Source organism: Chionomys nivalis, chromosome 22 (assembly GCF_950005125.1).
Source record: "Chionomys nivalis chromosome 22, mChiNiv1.1, whole genome shotgun sequence".
NCBI lineage: Eukaryota > Metazoa > Chordata > Mammalia > Rodentia > Cricetidae > Chionomys > Chionomys nivalis.
In genome coordinates this window covers 22,624,787-22,649,292 of record NC_080107.1, presented here as the reverse complement: position 1 = coordinate 22,649,292, position 24,506 = coordinate 22,624,787, and the positions used below count along the sequence as shown (strand labels likewise).

Sequence of the window (24,506 nt, the reverse complement as noted above, 5' to 3'; positions counted from 1 at the left end):
CCTGTTACCTATGGTTAACATAATAATTGATAGTGAAAGGACTGATGGTCAGGGATGGTGGACATAGTTCTGTAAATCCTTGTGCACTTAGAAAACTGGAGACAAGAAGATAGCCATGAATTTGAGAGCAGCCTGGGCTACATAGTACTAAGCAAGCTCTGTCTCCAAACAAAAACAAAAACAAATAAATAAAATAAATAAAAAGCAATAAGGGACCAAGCACTTTCCCTGGGACAGCAAGAGTCTTTGCTTCCACTGGCTCCAGTCACCAGCACATTAGAGGTCCGCAGGTGTGCAAAATACAACAAGAAGAAACAAAATGAGCCCAATCAGAACAAAAACTTTTAAGATGATTATGTTCACAAATAATGGCACAGTCCAAAGAACATTTCAAAATAAATAAATATACTGAAACTAATACATTATCTTCATGTGAGCTCAATTAACAAAATCAGCTTTTTCACATAGGAGAAATGAACATTTACAAACTGAGATACTAAGAATGCCATACACAACCACATTAAGACGGTTAGTAAACTCAATGAAATATGTTATGCCTAGGCTGTGTTTCCGGATAAGTACAAACATGACCGAGAGTAACGAGAGGATGAAATGAATGGAAAAACATACTATGTTCATGGATCAATATTATTACCATGACTATTATCTCCAGCTTATTCTATATATTCAACTCAGTTAATCAAAATCTCAGTGTGTGTTTTGGAGAAGTAAACTGACTAAATTTAAACAAAGATGAAAATGACTTATATTACTTAGATAAGATTTTTAAAAAATGAGCTAGAAGGATCACACCTCCTAATTTCAATATTTATTAAACACCTGTAGTATTCAAGACAGTTCAATACTTGCTTAAGGCATAGAAAAACTACATAGCACAAAGCATCTATAAATATATCCTTTTAAATAGATATGCAGATATACAGACACACATAGATCTGCCTTATTTTCAAATAAAGTATCAAAATAACTCTACATGGAAATACCAGGGCTCTTTATTTTTTAAATATTTCTTTTTATTTATTTTATGTGTAGAGATGCTACATGTATATCTGTATATACCAGGTACTTTCAGTGCCCACTGAAGCCAGAACCAGGCAGAAGATCCCTTCGAACTGGAGTTATAGAGGGTTATAGAGAGTCTTTGGGAAGAACAGTCAATGCTTTTAAACAGCAAGCCATCTCCCCAGCCCCAAGGCCAGAGTTTTTAACAACTGATGTTGAGCATTGAAACAACTTCTTACCCACATGGAAAAAAAACTAAAATAAAATAAATTTATACCTTTATCTCGCCATTGTGTGCTGTGCCATTTTTCACAAATTGAAGTTAAACATAACCCTAAATGTTTGAACTGAAAAGGCAGTGGCGGTGGATGCCTTTAATCCCAGCACTGTGAATTCGAGGCCAGTCTGGTTTACAAATTGAGTTTCAGGACAGTCAGGGATACACAGAGAAACCCTGTCTCAAAAAACAAAAGCAGGACAACAAACACCTAAGTGGTAAAGATATAGTAGCATGAAATAGGACATCTTGAAGAAAAACAAAAAAGCGAAAGTGTTTAGAATTTTTGATCAAGGTAAGCGAGTTGTACACAGTAACAAAATTAATTGTGAGTTTTCAGTACAGACCTACAACTGCTTTTTTGAAGTTCAATATCATGTTTACCACTTTAATAGCCACCGAAAAATTCTCTAAATCCTTTTGAGTACCGCTGTGGTGCCTAGTTCATTCTTCAGAAAACACCATTCTAAGTATTACTTCACACGCTTCAACCTGACAAGCTATCAGCCCATTTCATGCCCTAAAGCCGTCTGCAATGTTGGTTTATATCGCACAGCCTCCCTCTATCCTATACATAGCCTTCCTGGACTTGGTGATGACTTGTAATGCCATGGACGTGTCCTTCCCTGGTTTACCCGAGAGCCAGAGGCATCCTAAAGTAAGGTTTTATATTTATTGTTGGTTTTCATCAGTGACAAGATACAAAAGGTGCAGGGGATGAAGAGGGATGTCCCATTGGCTGCTCTGTTGGCTTTTTATAAGTCCACTCTCTGTCAGTCAGCATGAATTCAGAAAAGGACTTGAACAACAACATCTCTTTCAGGACAAGACACTGCTTATACAGATGTGCAATCAGAGGGTCTTGGTAGGGTAGAATAGATTCTTCCCAGATCGATTTTATGCTCTGCTTGTGCCCTCAAACTCAGCCAGAAACCAGTCTTTTGTTTTCTTAAAAATCAGCGTTATGGAGGCACGACTTTAACATGATACAGTATATATGCTTCAGTTTGATGAAGATGGATGCACATATGGCCGTTTCCATCATTCCAAAGGATTTTCTTGTCCCTTCTCCTCTCCTAGGGTAGGCTGATGATCTATTTCTATTACTGAAAATTAGATATCCCTTCTTTTCTTTGCTTTCTTTAATAAAAAGTATTCATGAAAATTTACGTTTTATTAGAGGTCCATTAGTTATGTCAAACATTGTAATGCCTGTGGTCAAATTTCCCCAAGATTGTGACACTATTGTCAATGTTTTGACAGGGATGCACAATTTAAGAATTAAAACATCAACCATAGCTAGACTCTAGAGAGTTTTACCACCCAAAAACAAGAAGAGTAAAATACACATTTTTTGTCTCAGGAAATATTAGATGGTTTGGTTGTTGCCCTGCTTATCATCTTCCAAGAGTGAAGCATCATTAGGAATGAGTGTGGCTATGCCACCCCTTACCTGTCGGAAGGTGAAGTGTGATATTGTTGCAGAAGTCCGTGAAGCAGCATTCGGTCTTGGTCACGTTGTTGGAACTGTGGCAGAAGACTTGAGCATTTAACTCTGGGAGGGACACGCAGGACTTGATCACCTGCTCTTTCCCATTGGTTAACATGACAGAGGCCCAACATGCTCCTTCTGTTTGGCAGGTAAAGTTTGAAGAGTCACACAAAAGACACACACACTTCAGTCCTGGAAAAAGTAAGGCAAGAAGCTTTAAAATGCAGAAGATGACGTGCAGTTACTTTGTGGTTCTTGAGAACAGAAGCTCAATCTTAACATAACGTAAAGAGGGGTTTTAAATGTGATGAAGTCGCCCTCTCCATCCTGTGCTTCATTAACAGGCTACTCCAGTCAGTTATCCATTGTATGGTTATTGTGATTTATACAGAATTTATACAGCGGTTCCTATAGTTACTATGGTTTCCTAGCCCATACTCTAAATCATTCTCAAGTTCAATCAGTTTACTCCTAAATCAATAGTGCCGATGAAATGCTAGGAAACCGTAACTCAGCAACAAGGAGCTGGCTGGCACAGCTTGTAGAACAATGACGCGACACAAGGTAACTGCAACCCAACAAGCCAGCACGCTGTGAGGGCAACTGCAACCCAACGAGCTAGCATGCTATGAGAGCAACTGCAACCCAACGAGCCAGCACGCTATGTTCAATTGCACTTCTCCCAACTCGTAAATACTTTTGCTGAACACAAAACAAACCATAGAAACATGTAGGTCCAAAATTATTGGTGTTTCTATTCTCTGGACCTTAAGGTTGATATTGCTCTCATAGGCACCTGGAAGGCATTGTTGAACCATTCTACTTTCTCTTCCACTAAGGAATATATCTTAGAATGATAGAATGACTGCCATTTGAATGCAGACTTTAACCGTCAGACATTTTTTAATGGGCACCCCCATTCTACAAAAGAAAGCACATTGATAGTAGACAATAAAACTTTCAAAGCTTAGATGTTGATAAACTAATCTGTTTATTAGCATGTCATTTTAACATCCCTCTTAACACACACACACACACACACACACAAACACACTCATACCCTCACTAACATGTCCAAATGATATATTCTATCTTGCTATGAAATGGCAGAATAGAGTTCAAAGGTCATAATTTATTCAGATTTTTATTCAATATATCATTTCTAAGTACTACAACTTTAAATATTTCTATCATGATTTTAATGAATGTTTGGTTAAAGTATAACTACCCCCAATTACCTTACTATCCAAAATTTTGCCATATAATCAGTTAATAAAATTCGTCTTTAAATTTCTAATGACTAAAACTAGACCCAATTTGTCACTAACAAAATATTCAATTTATAAATGAGTAATCATGAATAAATACTCTTTTATCAATAGGAATGAGCTGTAGTAAAATCACATATTCTAGGGTGGCTGAGATTCCAGACAGCCAGGTGTACAAAACCGAGTGATTTAGAAATGTATTAAGGAGTCTGGAGAGAGGAAAGACTTAGCTACGAAAGGCTAAGGCTCACAACCAAGGAGACTAAAACATGTGTTAAGGTGGGGCACACCTTTTATCCCAGCACTCAGGAGGCAGAGGCAGATGGATCTCTGCATGTTCCAGGCCAGCCGGGGCTACATAGTGAGGCTCTGTCAAAAACATCAACAAAACAAAAGCATATTAAGTCAGTTTCCTTAAATAAAAGAGAAATCATACAAAAAAACAGCCTTTCAACCAGGTGTCGTTGAATGGAATTGTAGCATTTCCCAACCTTCCAAGTGTCTTCAAAACCTGATTCACAGTGTTGTCATTTGGACATCACTTAGTCCCACTGGGCCTCAATTGAAAGGTGATAACTCCAATAATAACATACTGCCTCAACGTGTTGCTATGGAGAGTAAATTAATCATAGAAATCTTTTGTGTTCGTTTCTGGCACAAAGGAAGTATGATGCAAGCATTAGTAACCACCTCTCCTAACACTCAAGAGAGTCAAACTAGTTTTCTTCATCACACGGAGACCGTCCACAGACCTCCATAATCCCTGCAAGAATAGCTGCCCAAAGCAGGACCCAACAGCCATTTCAAAGACCCTGACAAGGAAATGTGTCTCGCTCTGCTCTGCCAGTGGGACCGAGTGTCCTTGCGCTTTTCATGGTCTGAGCTAAATTTTTCTCTCATCCCACTAGTTTTTAGCAACTGGGAATAGAATATAAATCTAATATAACAGAAAAAAATTAGTAATGAAGGAATAACAATTGGGGTTGATCTGTAATGTTTCGATAAGCTTTAATGCATTTCTTAACTTTTACCACAGTCAGTAGAAACAGGAAAGAACAGTCTCTGGCCTGGCTTTGTCCCTCACTTGATGGCTGACTTTGGGGAGCCACGGAGTCCTCGACAAATGAACCAAAGTAAGAGCACTAAGCCCAGAAATCTTGACATGTAGAGCACTATCTGCATTTGATATGATAACTCGAAATTAACAGTTCATGAAAATCTGAAGTTACAAAGCATGGGAAACACTTACCACTCTATGCCTGGTCCTTACCCTCTTATGTAAGGGGCTGAAAGTGGGAAGCTTCGCCATTTGACATACTATCTCAGACTTTGTCCCTCTAGTATCAGAGTCTTTGATTCTCTGGGCTGAAGAGTTGTCTCAGCAGCTAAAAGCGTTTGGTTCTCTTGCACAGAACCTGGATTTGCTTCCCACTACTCACAATTATCTGTAGCTCCAGTCCCAATGTATCCATTGCTCTTTCCTGGCCTTCCCAAGCCCTGCTAGTACAGGGTGCCCAGATATACCTCAAGAAAAAGAACTGTACATATAAAATAAAAATAAATAGATCTTGTTTTAAGATCATAAGTTTTTGTTTCCAGAAGGAGCTAAGCCAGGACGTCAATGGAACCAGCTAAGGGATGTATGACCCCCACGGAGTGAAAACAGTCATCAGCCACTCAACCTTTAAGCACACACTGATGTCATGTGCATTTATCATGTGTTCAATTACCAGGGCAGCTTGGTTGTCAATTATCTGCATTTTGCAGATATGAAATGAGGCACAAAAAAAAAAAAAATCAAGTAATTGACTGAATGTACCAGTCTCTGGACTACACAAGTGATCTTGTTTCTATCCCATCAAAGCTGCCATAGTGTTAAGAATTATTTTGGAAACCACAGTAGTTTCTAGAGGCTAAATAAAATTCAATGCTAATATAAGAGAAATAATGTAGTCATTATTACTGATATCTGAAATTTTGATCTGCATTATTTCAATGAAATTTAAGGTAGGGTGGATATTTTTAGGCAAATTCTCTCTACTAGTTTATTGACAGCACAGGTGGTCAAATAAAACTCAGTACCATGTGCTTTACACTAGAACAAATAATCTGCCTCCTTAGTTTATCTAAATTCTACAGCAAGTAAGCCTCTGAGGACATCCCACCCACGTCCCCTATATCTCTCTTCAGTGCACTGACTGGATCTTCACAAGAAAACAGTTACATCGTATTTCTTATCATGGGATGATTGGCACTTTGAACTAATTTCTTAACAAGCTATAGAATTCCCATAAAAGACACAAACCAGGATAATCTAGACTTAGTAAGACAGAAAACGCCACCTCTTCCTTTAACCTTGCAGGATAGAAAACACAGAGAAAATTGAGGATTTACTAAAGGCGATGAGCTCAAACACCTATTCCATGTCCCTACTTACTGCAGGTCAATTAGCAGACAATCGCACTGAAAAGGAGCATACAGCAAACAAAATGAGACCTAAAATGTAAAACTAACGCGTGCCATAGTCTATCTCTCATCCTTCCCTTCTCCCCAGTCCACTATGTGGCTGCATTTGTATAATTAGAGGATATTTACACCAGCCATCCTCAACACAGATCCTTAAGCTGCCAATTAAAATGGAAGTTGCCATTACTGATTTGATTTATGCTTTTCTATTTTGTGTTTTAAAACCTGATGTTAATTGGGTCAGTTCTTTAGAACACTCCACAGCAAGATAAATCTAGTTGTTAGCAGATAGCAGTCCCTCCTTGTGGCTCTTTATCTTATACTTACTCTTCAGTCATATGGTACAAGGCAGCAAATGAGGTTGAAGAAAGGGACAATTACCCGTAATAAGGAGGTCTATTAGATCTTTCCCCAACACGAAGACTGCACTTTGCTCCTGTCTCTTCCCACCCCTTTAATTATCTCCCTTTTTCCCTCTTTGCCAATTAGTCTATAAAAGCCAAGACATCTGTTACCCCAAAGACATCTGCTACCCACATCTACCAAAGGATGTGCACATTTCTAATCAAACAGAAAGTATATTTTTTACCCATATTTACACATGATGCCTAGCACACCCTGTTGACTGAAGTATAAAAACTACCAGGATACAGAGTGTGTGTGTGTATCTTTAGGTCCTATGACATTAAAAAGACAAATATTTTTGACAAATAATTTGGAATACTGCTTTCAATATATTGGCTTCATTTTACCTGTTTCCTATATCTTGAGGCCTTGTGCTTAACTATGTACTGACCAAGTCGAACATCTGACTCCATACTCAATCCTCCTCCCAGATATTAGTTTGTTTTGTTCACTAACTCTGTTTTTAGACCAGACTATCAGGAAAGCATTTTAGGAGTGACCCGTTGAATGTGTAATCTTTTTAAAGAGAACAATCTGAGCTCGTCAAAGAGCTGGAAGTGGAAAGACATACAACAAATGGCACTAGAGAATCCAAAGAGATTCCAGAGTCTCAACAAATGGTGCTAGTGAAACCGGGATATGTTTTACATTGGAGAAGAGGTTTAGCTTTTGTTCCCAAAAAAGAAAAGCTTTGGTTACTATCAAAATTGATAAAGATTAAATTCAAACAGAAGAGACCTCTTGATTAGAAAAGGTGATATTTCATCAAAGAGCATGGCCATTCTATCTAAACTAACTTATATGACTAATAAATGCCTTTCATTTAGCCAGATATAACTTGCCAAAAAGATAAACTCTTCAAAATTAGGGTTGGGGCAGGGTTTTGTTTTTGTCTTTCCAGGATAATGACGGCATCCAATTAAGGAATATAAAGACCACTGGACAAATGAGACATATGAAGAAAAATGATGAATCACCCAGAGAAGATGTCCAAGAAAAAGAGTAAATTGGCCTAATGGTATAGCATACTTCCAACAGGATAAAATTTCATAAATCTTCCCTAATGTTTGTTTCTGTTGTTCTCTACAGATACATAAGACAAATCATCATTTTGTAATCCCAATTCAATTAAAGATTAAAGGTGGCTTTGGGGCTGGAGTGTGGCTCACTCATTCTCTAAAACCATCCATGCTTGTTTAAAATTAGCAATCCAAAATTTCTGTCTCATATCAGAAGAGTTAGTTACCTGGTATGGGACTGAAGAAAAACCAAAATTAACAGCCTATTTTATTGCCACTAATCTCATAATCCTTTGGTTTCATTTTGACTTTTTAAATTTTATCTTAAGGTATAAATACCTCAAAATTTATAAGATTATTATATATACTTAAACTTTTTGTAATGATATTAATGGTCATATAGAATACTAAGTAATTCTAGAAATAAACTTCATCTTGCTTCCTGTATGTGATTTTGGGCTTGAGTCTGAAGCATGTAACTAGGAATTAAGTTTGTGTACCCTGGATGTACATAACAAATTGTGGTCCTTTAACTATTCCAAGATCTGCTGCATATGACAATCAAAATGTTTATGTTTTCTTCAGTGAACTGTAGCCATTCATAAAGAATGAAGACCTTTGAAGTCTTCAAAAGATGATGGGGCCCCACAAAGATTATTTCACTTAGACTGCAGTAATGCCATTAAGCTGACTACCCAAAAATCAACTTTGGATTAAAAACTGCTCAGAACAACTTCAAAACAGTTAGCTAAGAAGTTCTAGCCTCATAGACTGCTCTATGTAGGACTTCAAGTAAGCTATGTATGTTCCTATCATACCAATAACGAACAACAGCTAACTCTTCCAAGACTTGATTATTATCTTAATTTTTTCAGTGTCCCTTAAAGATGTCATTGTTCCCAGACAGCAGGGAGTAATTTTATGAACTTGATACCCACGTTTCTAAGAGGTGGGGTGAGTGGTTTTTGGTTGTTCTGTGGATTACAGATGTTTATGATCTTTTAGGGGTATTGTTTGCTAGTTGTTATTGGTCATAGTGAGGAAGGATACTAAATAAGGGAGATTACATTCAGGAATTTTTCATTATGAAAAGAAAAGGGGGAGTATATTAATGATAGGATAAAAGGGTTGTCTATTTAATCTACTTTTAAACTAAAAAAAACAACTATTAGTTTTAAATATTTTACATTGGTATGGATTTTTGAGGTTATTTTTCTAATATTGTATATGTGTCTCTACACTTGTTTAAGTTATCATACCTATGTAGCTCATTTAGCAAAGTAGTATAAATGTCTAGTCCTTCAAGGTTACAAAGTATTTAGGATAATAAATTCCTTTAATTTAAAAATGCAAGTTAGTAGTTAGTCACCTATAAGAATCAAACTTATAGTCATGCTAGGTATGTTTCCAAGCACAAACAGATATATTTTAGACAGACAGGTGGTCTTCAAACACTTTAGAGATATACAGAATATGACATTTAAAATGTTGTAATAACATAAGGCTTTCCTTGACAGTGAGACACATCTGCTCCTGGCAGCACCAATTAACTTCAGAGATGATGATGAGCATTGAAGAACTTTCACGTGGAGTTTGCCTTCCCCATGGCAGAAGCTAGCTATATGGGCAAAGAAACTATCCTTTCCTCAATTACTGACAGTATACAGTCCAAACTGGACCATCATAATGCAAAACAAAAAGTGACTGCCAGACTTTGCCAAAGCAAGGTAGGACAATGCTTCAAAGTTCCTTGCTTCTATAAAAGTCTGTCAGATATGCCAGGCCTGTAGGACAAAGATGTATGTCTCAGTTACAGATAAACTTAGGGTGACTGTCCAAGTAGTCAGATGTCCCTGTTGTTAGATAACATTTCACCTTTTGGGGGGTCTTTGATGGGATTGAAGTCTAGATAGTTAAAGTTTTCCTTAGTTATGATAAAAGATAAATTAGGTATAACATTTTAGAGTAACAAAGATAAGATAGATAATAAAATTTTTCTCTAAATTTGTCAAATACAAATAGATTAGATATTATAACTATAATTCTTACTTGACAACTGTTTTGTTGCTTATAATTCTACTATGTTAAGTTAAAACCTTCCTTTTTAATTAGAAAAAAATGGAAATGTGGAATATTCCTTTACACTGTGTAAATGCATGTCACTGTGATTGGTTTAATAAAGAAACTGACTGTCCAATGGCTGGACAGAATCTGATTAGGCAGGAGAACCAAACTGAGAAGGCTGGGAGGAAGAAGGGCAAAGTCTGAGGAATTGTCAGCAGATGCAGAGAGAAGCAATATGGACATGCCATACTGAAAAAAGTTACCAAGCCACATGGTGGCAAGCATAGATAAGAAATATGGGTTAACATAAATGTAAGAGTTAGCTGATAACAAGCCTGAGCTATTAGATGGAAATTTATAATTAATATTAAGCCTCTTAGTGGTTATTTGGGACCTGCTGTTGGGACATAAACTTCCACCAACAGCCACATAGATAGCTGGGGTCTGGGGCTCAACCTGTGGCCATGAGGGTATCTGAGGACCATGCTACCACCCAGGACATCCTGATCTAGATAGTCTATGTTGTCACCCAGGGCCATGACATTATCTGGGCCAGAGCTGCTGCAAAGGCCCATGTCTGGGTCTACAGCAACCCTAGTCTCAGTTAATGTCCAGGACTCCTGGTTTCCAGAGACAGCGTTTCATCTGAGGCCATGCTGATCTGGGTAAATTGTACTGTCATAGTGATATCTGGGCACAAAACACTGCCTAGGGCCATGTCTGGGTCCATAGCCCTGTGGAGGCCAGGGTTTGGGGTAGTATCTGTAGCTCAGGTTGTCATTGAGGGTTCTGCAGATGCCCCGGATCTGGTCAGTCACCTGGAACCATGTTGATACCCAGAGGCCACGCTGCCATAAGGGTCCATGCTGATCTGGGTGGCCTGTGCCTCCACCAGGGCTGTAGTGGCATATGGGCCCTACCTGCTGCCAAGAGCCCCATCTGGGTCCATAGTAGGCCTCCTGCAGCCAAGGTCTCTGATGATGTCTATGGCCTATATTAGCACAGAGGTCATTAGAACCATGCTATGCTGATCTGGCCCCATCTTTCACCAGCTCTGGGATGGCTGACCTTGCCCCTCGCTGAATGATGCAGCAGGTGTCCTGGCCCTACTCCTCAAGGGAGAGCTCATCCCTGTACTTGGGAGAGATGGCCCCACCCCTCATCATAGACGTGCACCTCACTAGGAAAGCACATTAGAGTTGACCCTGTGGTCAGGAACACAGGTGAGTCAACCCTGAGGGATTGAGAGCAGAAGTGTAGACCCCACTCCCCCTTATCTGCAATGGTGAGGGAAAGATAACCCCCCATGCACATTACCACCTGCAGCTGGTGAAGTAGCTGGCCCTGGGATGACCAGAGTGGGAGAGCTAGGCCTGTCCCACACCAGCAGCAGTGCCCAGGAGAGCAGACCCTGCACCCAGCCTGGGCAGCACACTAGAGCCGATCCTGTTGTCCGGGATGCACATGAGTCAGTCCCGAGGGGATGAAAGCCGGAGAGCTGATGCTCACCTCATATTTCCCCTATGGCAATCAGGAGTGAGGGCCCTCACTTTGCCTGGGTAAAACAGTAGAGCTGGACCTGGCACCTGGCAGTATGAGTGAGAAGAACCCGGGTCTGAGGGCCAGAGGGCAGGAGAAGGGATCCTGCTCCTTGTGTAGGCTGCACTGAATGAGCTAGCCAAGGCAGTGCTAGAGAGCTGGCCCAAGTAGTGATGAGAAGGGAAAGCTAGCAAGCTGACCAACCCAGCTACCGCCCAGAGCCAGAACCTGGACTATGAGTCAGCCCACCCCAACATTCACCAAATCTATGAACTATTGGAGCATATGAAGGGGATGAAATTACAGATCCAAAACAACAGGATCTCCAGGACACAGGACAACAACAGAATATCCAAGAGAAGCCCCAGTGAGAGCCCATTATCAGTGGTGTGGCAGAAACCAGAGGCTTCAGGTCAGACCAATGAGTTGTGACAATGAGCACTTATAAGTAAAGAGGAACAGATGGAAGGGTAAACTGTGTAACTCAACAAACCACACTACAGGTTCCACAACAAAATTCTTCTTCTTTCTTTTAATTTTATTTATGTTTTTGTTTATGTTTTTATTCTTTGTTTTTCTTTGTTTTGTTTTGGTTTGGGTTTAAATTTGGTTTTGACTTGAAGAGAGGTAGCAAGGCAGAGGGTAGATGTGAGGACACTGGGAGATAAGTGGGAACAGAATGTCTGAAGTGAAACCCACAAAGACTCAGTGAAAGTAAAATAAAATTAAAAAATAATGCTTAAATATGGCTAAAAAAACTGTTGTTTGCTGATAGCCTCTAAGTTGTTACAAAGCACAGAAAAGAAAATTATGGTAGCGTGAGGTCATAACACTCTTAGTGCGATTTAGAAACTCTTTAACCATTATCTTTTGGATATTTTTTTGCTAATCAGTATGATTTGATTTTCACAGATCTTTCCGAAAAAGGCTACAGTATTATCCCCTTAGATTCTACAGCAAGTCACAAACAGAAATCAGTAGTTAAGGGTATTGCCTAATTAGCTGATCTGTGTCGAAATGTGTTGTGTAGATTCTTCTAAAATATTACTTTGAATGAGCGAAAAACTAGGAGAAATGTTAGATTGGGGAAATGGCAGTACTCTCCTTCTGATAGATCACTGAAAGTTAGGCACCAATGGGCAACAGACTGAGTAGCGAGGGTGGGGCCTGTATGCTGACTGCTTTGGCACAGGGCAGAGCAATCTAAATTCGTTTCTCCTTAGAGAGAGCACAGACTATCTTGAGCCTCTTGATCCAATCTTTATGTTGTAGTCTTGCATTTCAGAAAATGACCCAATCTGGAGTATCTCGTCTAAAAGCAACAGCATCCTTTATCAGGGTTCATTGTTCCTCTGACACATTCTTAAGAAGATCTTCCTCTCCCTCCATCCTTTCAAATGAGACTAGCAATGCTCAGTAGTCTCCAATTATGTTTACATCAATCAAATCAGCAATTGCTAGAGGCTCACAGGATACAAGTTTGAGCTCTTCCGGCCTTTTGAACGTCATCTTTAAATTCCCATCACTGGTCTCCTTCTCATGACTCATAAAATGACTCTTTCCCACCCCTGCCTGGCTTCAGTTCACCCGAAGCCCTTCCCCCTCCTTCTAATTCTTCTTCAAGCTTCAGCCCAGATGTCTCCACCTCAGTGAAATCGCCACAGAATCACCCTAATTAAGCATCTGCTCCTCATCTCTTTCGGTTCTTTCCAGAAATCTGTAATTAGTTCATTTGTTGTATTTATCCCAATATAATGAAAATGTCACAAAGTAGAAAACCTTCTCTGTTTCCATCCAAGCACAACCCCAACACCTACAGCAGGGTCTCTCAGTGTGATACTAGTACAAGGCAGGTGGATTCGACTATCAACTGTAGAGAAGTGCAAACGACAGGAGAATTCAAAGCTTAAAGACATGCGACTTCTAGCTATTTTTGTGGTGTGTTTTCTTCCAGTCTTACATAGGAGCTGTTCATATGAATCCATAAACACAATTTAGGTGCTGCTTTTACACTCATTCCTCCAGGATAATATTATGAACACCGTGCTGTCTTGGTTATAACCACTTAATGGAATGCACAGGGCTGTCCTCCGTGAAAATAGACAGTTGACAACATTTTCTTATTTTCAGGCATTTTGATAGATTTCATTGTTTGCAAATAAATAACATTGCATGAAGCCTTCCCTAGGCAAGCATCCCAGACTGGAATTACAACATCAGACATTCTTGGTAGCTATTGGGAAAGGACTTTTCAAAGCTGTTTGTTGCAGGGCAGATTTCCACCGGTGTTGTATGAAGGCACCACAGGACACATCTCCGTGTCTGGCGTCTCTGCAACCTAGATGACGCTTCCTAGTTGTAGTTTCTTTTAATCTTTGTTTCCTAGCTAAAGGAGCTAAACCCTTTTTGTTTTTTAAATATTTCATTTGGTTTTCTTCTTGGGTGAGATTTTGGTCTGCTGTGGTCATCTCCTGTGTGAGTCTTAATTTCTTTTCTAACTTGCAAGAGCTTTTTGTAAATATGGGAGCCCTTTTTCCCATTCCCACTTCTATACTTATTGTTTTCTCTTAGCCATTGTCTTCATCTTGTTGTTTGGTTGGTTGTCTCTTGCTGTGCCGGGGGTGGAAGCCACATCATCATGAATCGTAGGCAAATGCATGAGTTTGTGTTTTAATGATATTTTCTTCTTTTGAAAAAGAAGTAATATAGATATTATTGAAGTGAAAGTAAATTACCCATAGTCCACATATTTCCAAAACGACTATCATTATTGGCTTTCCCAAATCGGTATAGAGTTCGTATCTGAATACGTGTAATGGTCTCTTTAAAATTTTAATATTACAAATATAAACTCATGTTGTATTTGGAACTTCTTCCTTGTCTTAAAGTTTGGAAAATCGTCCATCTAGATGTGTTCTAAATATTCAGTATTTTCTTCTCAATTTACTAATGGTCAGGGACAGTTAAATGTTACATGTATATGAAATTTGCACATGTATTGAACATATTGCTGGTGCAGATTTCTCTTTACCAGATTCTGAGTGAACTGCTTTAAACCGTTAAGTATTAAACTGTTTTTAATATTATCATTCTCCATAGGCCAAGCCCTGGGTTAAGGAAGAGAACTGGGGAGGTAGAAGGTTAACGGCTTGCCCTAAAGGACTTTTGCCCAGTAGGTATAGGGGTTAGTGTGTTACACCAAGCATGCTTGAATACAGGATGTTGGGACACTAGGGTGAGGCTTTGCTTCACCCGACTAGGGCTGGGGGCATAGACTCCCAGTCTAGAGACCTGGAGAAGATTCCTTGCAGCCAGGCCTGCCACTGTCAGACAGTTAGGAAAACCACAGCAGCCGGGGAAACCGCGGCAGCCCTCGCCCACCAGACGGGCCTGGAGTATCTCGCCTGCCCCCTCCCTGTCAGCGGCTTCTGTCACTCCCACTCTCCAGCTGGAAGAGACTCCCTGCCCGCCGCCCACCCCATCACCACCTCCAGTGTCCCAGCCCCCGCGGGGGCGCCCCAGGCGTGTGCCACCGGAAATGTTCAGTCCCTTCCCCTGGTCGGCAAGAGGGGTTCTGAGCCTCCTGAGCCGTCCTCTCCTCTCTGCCTCCTCTCGGGTCGCCTTCCCTGCAAGGCACAGGAGAACACTCCTTAGCCAGATCCTGGAGGCTGTGCTTTGTCACCTACTGCAGAGCACAGCCCGAAGGGATGCAGTCCAGGGTTGGGATGGATTGGGGGCATCTGGATACCACCTAGTGGCTGTAGAGACAGTACGCAGGCCACGGGGCCACTTTTCACAGGGTGATTTCTACTTAGATCACTCTTTATCCTTTGCTTTGTTTTGTGCTACTGAGACAGGAAGCCTAGGCAAGGGTGCTGTCACTGAGCTTCCTTAATATGAGCAATAAAACCTGCACCTACCCCTAGCTTTCCCTTGGCTGAAGCTCTAGAACTGCAGTATGAGGCCCGCATGCTTTTTCGAAGACACATCTCCCCTCCTCTCTTATGCCCCCACCAGGTAAGGTGGGACATGTATCTCAGTACTAAGGATGGTCTCTTCCAAGATCAAGGAATATCTCTGAAATCTTTTCAAATGCCAAAAATTATATTTTAGAATATTAGATTTATTTCAATTGTCTTTTTCTAATACAAGTTGATGATAGTTGCTTCTGTTAGGAATGGGCCACAGATCCTGTTGGTTTCTGTTCGTTTGTTTGTTTGTTTGGCTTTTTGAGACAGAGTTTCTCTGTGTAGCTTTGGAGCCTGTCCTGGCACTAACTCTTGCAGACCAGGCTGGCCTCGAACTCACGGAGATTCACCTGCCTCTGCCTCCTGAGTGCTGAGATTAGAGGCGTGGGCCACCACCGCCCAGCTCAGATCCTGTTTTTGATGAGCCTACACATTTATGTCACTTTACCAGGACCTGGAGGATGGTGTGCATTTTTAAAAATGATTAAAGACCAGTAATGCTGCAATCATATCTGCTTTAATTGATGATAAATTACTGATTAGGAATATACCAATATGAAATTTTAATATTGCCTCCGTGGAAAATAGTTGGCAACCAAGTCAACTCTGGCAGAACGCAATTTTGAGCAATACCGAGTGATGTTGCATGGGAAAGTGTAAAGAAAGTTGCATCTCAGGAATCCCAAGCTAGTCAAGGCAGTTCAAAGCCAATTTAGGAAATCTAAGGTTCTAACCCTAGTTATAATCACACGGTCTTTGAGGATTATATCTCAACCAATCACTCCGAGAAAGTATTCTGTCAGATGATCATTAATGTTCTCTAGATCCAAGATTCTGTGACCCTAAGATATGGCTGCTTCAGTGGCCACCATATAACAAGAGCTGCATGTATGAGGGAGGATAGACCCAGAGAATAAGGACTTTCTGCCTGGGAACCACAGGTGGGAAGAAATGTGTTCCAGAAAGTTTATGATAATGAGCCTGAAGCCTTCATCAGAATTCATCGTGTGGAGGTCTCGAAAGTTGTGGGGTTCTCCGCCTGATGCTTTCTCTCTCTGCACTGAAGTAGAGAACCCAAGAACCAAAGGGAAGAGGGTGGGGAGAGTGAGGTACTGAGACGAGAACGGGGCTGTGTGGCATACGTAGTGGGTTTGAGAAAGCTGGCATCCGATACTGTCAATGACAACGACTGCAAGAGACTAATGAATCCCTGCCTTGCTTCAAAGAAGCAGTTAAAATTGTAAGGAAGAGGCAAGTCATCAATTGGCAATTAATAGTTAAACTCCAGGGAGGGGGGAGTAAAAGTCCTCAAAAGTTCTCGGGGACTCACTGATTAAAAAATTTTCCATCACAATCCACATGTACACCTCTATAATGATCAGATATGGTGAAGAATGGATGATTCTAGAAATAAAAGGGAATGATCTCAAGTAAGAAGCTGATTGAGCTAAAAATAGGAACAAGGGAGGAGCTGAAAGGGGAAAAAGAGGACAAGTGATTAGTAAGGAAAAGTGTGTGTGTGTGTGTGTGTGTGTGTGTGTGTGTGTGTGTGTGTGTGTGTGAACGTGCGCGCACGCTGATCCTGAGTCTCTTTCCAATGTTAACCCAACATTCAAAGACCTACCGAGGATAGTCACAAGAATGTGCACTATTCAAGAGAAAAGGGGAGTGCCACCTGGCCCTATCTCCAAAGAAGTCGGGTAGGAGTGAGAGCTGATGAGTGGGAGGTGAGCTTCATAAATCCATAATTTAAAAAATACTTCTAAAAATGTAATCCTCAGACTTCTAGGGATGATCGCAGTCACTTTAGAAGATGAGGTTTACATGACTTCTCCTGGTTCTTCTGTCTATCAAAGTACCGCTCAGTGTCATAATTGCCCTTGCCTAGAGATGCACCAATAAGTGAGAAAATGGAACTCTGCAAATTCTGAAGCTTTGTCTTAGCCAAAGAAAATGGAAAGGCTAAGGCATCTTGGCCTGCAATACTCAGCTCCTTTGGTATAAATTGATGTAAAACAAAAGCAATCAGAAAGGAAAAAACTTAAACAAAGAATCAAACAAAACCCCTTCTCTTCCTGCTGTATTGAGTTCAATTTGGTCAGAAATTGACCAGGTTTATGATTAAAAAGACCATGTGCTTTGAAAAACTCTCTACCTGTAATTGAAATCCTTAACCAGCCCTGTGGCCTGAGAGGTTATCGCTTCTGTCTAAATAGGTCTTCACACTGCTTCATAAAGGGGTCCTTTATCTCACAGGGCTGTCCAAAGATTCAAAGATACAGACAACACTTTTAATGTGTCTCAGATAATTAAAACTACAGCGCTAGCTCCAGCTACTGCAGGCTATGGATTCCCAGCTCTGTACTGAAGGCCTAAGCCTCATGCCTTAAAACACAACTTGTAGCACTCTGGCAGGTCTTTCTAGTTTTGACAAACTCTTGGCTTTAGTGCCACTCTGCCATAAATACACTAAAAGCAGTGGTTCCAAAGCAACATTCACGGCACAAAACAATAACACCAGAGTATAATCAGAGGGTAGAAATATCTGGAACACTAACTCTCTTACTGCTTTACTAAAATTTTTCCTGCTCGATTAATTGGTTTTATTTTTGTTTTTTTTTTAGGTTTGCAAACATTTTACACAGAAAAATAACAAAGTATATCAACAACAAAAAAGAAAACTGTCAATAATATGAAAAGGATTCATCCCACTAATATTCAAGAAAGAAAATAAATATAAAGATGTAATCTTAATATCAAATTGAAAATTATTTTATAAATTGTAGTATAAATAAATTGGTAGAACTTCAGGCTCAGGGATCTTTGCAAAAGGGGAGTCAGAAAGATTGCAAAAGACCAAGTTACAAGGTGTTTACTGAGAAATTGTGGTTCCTAGCAATGTCAGAGCAGGTATACCCAGGAAGTCTCACCAACGTGGCCACCGAAACAAGAACAAAACAATGACGACAACAACAGACAAGCTGACATGGAGCAGGGAAGGCTCAAGAGACTCCATCCTAGACAGGAAACAAGGAATGCCGAGAGCAGGAAAAACAGTTTTCCCCAGGGAAGAGCACACCAATTAGTTATCCAGTACCAAATTGTCAGCCCTGAAAACATACCTACAAGTAACATTTTACATATTAAGATGTTTGTATTTACTTATTGTAAATAAGTGTGTGTATGTGTGTGTGTACATGTGTGTGTATAACAGCAACTAAATAAAAAGAGGCTGTAAATCTGAAGGAGACCAAGGTGAAGGGTACATGGGAGGGTCTGGAGAGACGAAAGGGAAGGGGGGTTGATGCGATTATATTATAATCTGAAAATATATAAAGTTTTTAATGTGAACAGTGTGATGAATAAAATTTAATCTTCATATCAAGCTCAGATAAGAAAACTGTAGTCCTAAAATATTGGATAATTTTGAGATTGTATTTAGATCTCTTCTTTTAGATAAAATATTCACAAAGTTTATCCAGAACTTCTTGTTTTTTATGAGACTAAAACACGGAAATAGGTGAAATATTCCCAAGTCAAAATATTTGAAAAGATTTTGAAGTGTAAATATTTCAATATGCCCCACTTCTTAGTAGTATTTAATTATCATGGAACTTACTGACTACAAATATTTTAAAAGTAGAATCATGAAATATAGGCACTGAAACAAAGACTGAGAAAATTCATGAAAATAGGGGTGCTTGCTGAGGTATGAAGCTGAATGTAGCCTTTATCAACACATTCGTCTAATCTTCCACGTTGGACACATATTGATACAATAATCAGAAGTGGATATTATTTTGTTAAAGTCCACCCTTGATCTGCTGAAGTATTTATTCACATGGAGTCATGGGGATGTCCTCCCTCGGCTGTTGTGAAAGTCCTTTAAAATAGCAGTGGTGGCAGTCTGGGTGAACACCCACAGGCCCTGCTGCCATGGTGCACTACCCCACAATGACGGCAGCTCTGTTTTCAAGTCCCAAAACTGCAATTTGTACTCCAAAATTAGACGAGCATATGGAATCCAGGGCTGTCCATGAAATATCCAGATAGATAATCATCCCCAACTCCTCCCTTTGTCTATGGAAACTTCTCTGCTAATGCAGGCACAGATCAACAGCCAACATAACCTAAGAGTTCATTCTTTCATCGCTTTAATCGTCCTGGGGAGGGTGTGGACAGACCTGGTCACTTTCCTGACTAGAGAAGATAATCAAGAAAATGCTGACTGCCTACTGTACGCATGGTAATATCCTGAACAGGAGGATAAGTAGCCTGACTCAGCAGAATGGGGTCTGTTAAATGTATTCACGGGATTGCAGATACAAGCAAAATTCTCCATAAGTAAGCCTAATGGTTTAGCTAACGGAGCAAGGGAACCCATGAGCTCAGAAGTGTTCCCTGGTAAGTGACAAATGACCTGCTGTTAAACCAAACGCTTTAATTTTTAGAAGAACACATGAGCAACAAAACAATTACAAGGAGCTATGCCTGTGTAGGATAAGGTCCCTTCATTGCAATGTCCTTTCCCAAGGGAACAAGACACTCTATGCTGACAAATTAAATGTAATGTAATATATCCAAATTTGATTTCATTTTTTCCCAGTTTACATCATTTTACAGAGTGAAGATGATACATGCAAAAAGTAATATCTACAGAAATTATTTACTTACAAAGGAACTTACGTGACAAAATTAAATCAATTATTTATAATTTTAAAAATATTTTACTTAGGGCTGGAGAAATGGCTCAGTGGTTAAGAGCACTGCCTGATCTTCCAAAGGTCCTGAGTTCAATTCCCAGCAACCACATGGTGGCTCACAACCATCTGTAAAGAGGTCTGGCGCCCTCTTCTGGCATTCAGGCATACAGACAGAATATTGTATACATAATAAATAAATAAATAAATATTTAAAAAATATTTTACTTATTTAATTAATGGCATAAATGCATATAGCAAAAATAATAATATAGGAAGGTTAAAATGAAAATTACATCTCTCCGGGTCTCTTTCCCAGAGGCATCATTTGGACCAATTGGCTGTTGTTCTTTCGGATATTAGCTCAGGACTTTGACAGTAAGAACATACTGCTGCTTCTGCTTAAGCAATTTGAAGCATCCTCCACAAGCACCAGACGTGTATACATTCTAAGCTTACCTGCACCCTTCATTTGGGAAGGAATTTGGGTATAACGAGATGGAAATCACATTTGGAACACGCATTTCTTCTTGTTCACATGGTTTGATAAAGGCATTTCAGCCATCTCTGTCCCCAGAGCCCCTCATCCTTTTACTATAAGGCAATACTTCCTAGCCAGCTTCTGGTGAGCAGGGAATTGTTCTGGTCCTGTGTGTCTGCCTTCTCCACAATGCCCAGTAAAGGGCCTTCTGAGACTGTTTTCATCTTGCCTGACGTGTTCTGTATCTTCGAAAGTCTTGCTTGTTTTGTGAAGTGATGCATAAGTCTGTTTATTCACTGTAATTAAAGGATATCTGTTTTTCTCCAAATTTTTATAGATTAAGAAAAAATTTACAAGCATATGAACATAAAGATCTTCAGGTTTTATTTCTCTCTGCCAAATACAAGACAGTGGAGTTAGTATGTTGTATAAAGAGTGAGTATTTATATAAACTTCCAAAATGCTTCCCAAAATAGTTACAACTCTCTACATTCAAATTAGTGATATATGAAAATTCCAGCTGTTTATGTCCTTTGAATAGTTCTTATTAGACTACACACCTTTGAATTGTGAGTGTTTTTTTATATACTGAATACAAGTGCTTTACCAAGTAACTACACTTTTAGTTTGGGTGATATCTAAGTTATTTTTAATGGATGTCACTTTTAGAACTCTCACTAAGAAATATTGTCTATGCTAAGAACATAAGATACAATGTTTTCTTTTAGTGTGTGGCTGTTGTGTAGGTTTGATTGTTAGGTCCATGATGCAATGTGACACTTCAGACATGAAGTTAGGCTTTAAGGATATGATTTGGTTTATTGATGACCGATAGTCCAGAATCATTTGGTTTTTTAATCCTTTTTGCATTGAATTATCTTCCTTAGAAACATTTTACTGCATTCACATATCCACAGTGTGTGTGTGTGTGTGTGTGTCAGTATGTGTGTGTCTCTGTGTGTTATTTATGAATATTCATAGCAAGGTCTATAAAGTCAGAGGACAACTTGCCGGAATCTGCTCTCTCCTTTCATTGTGTGGGTTCTAAGAATCAAATCGGGTCATATAGACTTAACCTAAGTGCTTCTGTCCACTGAGGCATCCAAGCTGGTCCTCCATTAAATTGTCTGTCTACTCTTATCATAAAGCAGTTAACATGTATGTAAGATTCTACCTCTCCTCTAGTCAAGCACATATTCTTAAATACTTGACTTTGCTGCTGCTTGTTGTTCCAGTACTGGGAACATACCCAGGGCCACACATAGGCAAGTGACCCTTACTGAGCAGTATCCTCAGTCAGTCATTATTGTAGATTTTGAAGCCTTTGAACTTGGGTATCATAAATATTTATACTTTGTCCTTTCCTTAAAATTTAGATATCCAACAAATCAAAACAGTTGTTAAATAAGCCTCCCATTATGTTAATACAACATATAACTTTGTTTATTTAACTCTTTAACTTCTCTCAACACTGCTTAGTCGGTGAGCATTTTCATCTGGGTTTTAGATATTTATGGATCTCACAGAGCTTTCTTCCATAGTCTGCTTAAATGGTGATTTACAATGTTATGTTTTTAAATATAGCATCAGACATGTCATTCCCAGGGTAAACCTCACTTGATTATAACTTTTGCTCTATTATTATATTGTCATTAACCTTGATAGTATCTTTTTAAGATCATGCATTTTTATGAGAAATATTTGTCTGACATTTTCTTTTGTTGTGGCTTCTGAGTTTTACTGACTGGTTTTGTGTGTCAACTTGATACAAGCTAGAGTCATCAGAGAGGAAGGAACCTCAGCTGAGGAAATGCTTCCATGAGATTCACTTGTAAGACATTACAATTAGTGATCTATGGGGGGGGGGGGGCAGCCCATTGTGGATAGTGCCACCTTGGGCCACTGTTCTTGGGTTCCATAAGAGAACAGGCTGAGCAAGTCATGGGGAGAAACCCAATAAGCAGCTCCCCTCCATGGTATCTGCATCAGCTCCTATCTCCAGGTTCCAGTTCTGTTTGAGTTCCTGTTCTGACTTCCTCCAGTGATGCTATGATCTGGAAAGGTAAGCCAAATAAACATTTTCTCCCCAATTTGCTCTTTAGTAGTGACATTTTGTCGCAGCAATAGAAACCCTGACTAAGACACAAGTAATGTTGGGTCTATGAATAGAAAGTTCTCTCACCACTTCTCCATTGAAAGCATTTATAGAGAACAAACATCTTCCTAAAATTTGGGGAGTAAGAGTCTTTGATAGGAGGTTTTGAGCATCATGGGTGTGTACATATTCCCTTTCAATTAATCAGTGTTTTATCCTACTTTTGAAGCTCCATAGCTCGGTCACACACATTTAAAAGAATTACATATTCTTGGCAAAGATATCCCTTCATTATTAGGGAATTAGTCCTGTAACATCCCAATTAATGAAGTGTACAGTCAGCATTCGTTACTAATATAGCTACTTAGCTTTCTTATTATTACTGTTCAAATGAAATGAGGTTTTCACGCTTTTAACCTATTTGTTCTTTCTATTGATGGTGTATTCTTTACATTCAAAGTAGATTTTCATAGAAAATAAACAACTGTTTTATTTTATACACTTTGCTGCTCTCGGTTTTTTAAATTGTTTTATTTAAACCATTTATACTTAGTGGTTGTTGATATAACTGAATTAAGAGCTAATATATTGCTAATTATTTCTGTGATTATATCTGGGTTTAGTGTCTTTTAGTTTATTTCTGACTACATAACTTGACTACATATCAGCTAATAAGGAATGCAAAAATAAGAAAAGTTTACTGGTATTTAAAGTCTATTAGTCTGATGGTTGTAGATTGGGTACTTGACCTTAAAAAGATCCTAAAATTAGAATTAAGTATAATTATTTTATCAGGAATTTATGAGTCAGAATATATTCTCAACCAGCTGTTTGCCAAGACATCTTTAGTTGCCTCATGTCACCTCAAGCATTTGATTACTTTTATATTTTTGGTTTTATTTACTTGCATTACTGATTTTTTATTTATATTTCCTTTAAAATATTTTAAATTGTTCTGTGTAAACATCTTAAATCACAGTAGCCGATACTTAGTATATCTTCAAATAATATTACATTTCACATGTGCTTTAGGGAATTTGAATTTGTAAACTGCTCTTTCCCCCTCTCTCTGTGTTATAGGATTATCATAATTCTCCTATGCACACGCTATGAGGTCACAGCAACTTGTTGCTATTTTTGCATTAAAGACTCAAAGACCTTTCTGAATGTTTATACTTAAGGAGAAATGTATTTCATATTATTCTTAATTTTTACCATCCCTGTAGACCTTTATTTGTTGGTACATAACCAATATTCTGTATTTTATCTTTAAAATACTTAAAAATGCCTTACAGAGACAATAAATTCAGTTTTATTTATTTGATTTTTTATTTTTTCTCAATTTTAGAAGATAGCATCATGGGTTATGCAATGCTGAGTTTTGCCTAGTTGCATGTTTTAGTAATGCTGACGCTTTGAACTTCCTAGGTCTTTGTGTTTCCCCTTTCAAGTCCATCAGAGTTGCTTCACACATTTAAAGCTCCACCGCTGGGTGCATATGCATTTAAGATTGTCATATCTTCTTGGTGAATGTCACCTTTTGTTATTGTGGACTTTGCCCTAGAATCAGCCCAATCTCTGTCGTGTACATTGTTTAGTAATAATATAACCCACTTAAGTGAGGAGTAATTTACTTTGTCTCATCCTTTCAGAGGTTTTTTGTTCATGGTCATCTGGGTTCATTATTTAGGTCTGTTGCAAAGCAAGAG

The 24,506-nt window shown here is 39.1% G+C and overlaps 1 protein-coding gene across 1 annotated transcript in view; it reads right to left on the bottom strand.

The window, feature by feature from the left end:
• The window catches only part of Acvr1c (activin A receptor type 1C), an 87,520-nt gene that overhangs the window by 46,663 nt on the left and 16,351 nt on the right, over positions 1-24,506 (bottom strand). Inside the window, exon 2 of the mRNA XM_057754908.1 lies at positions 2,754-2,984. Within this exon, the coding sequence (XP_057610891.1) occupies positions 2,754-2,984 (231 nt within the window). The remainder of the gene's footprint in view (positions 1-2,753; positions 2,985-24,506) is intronic.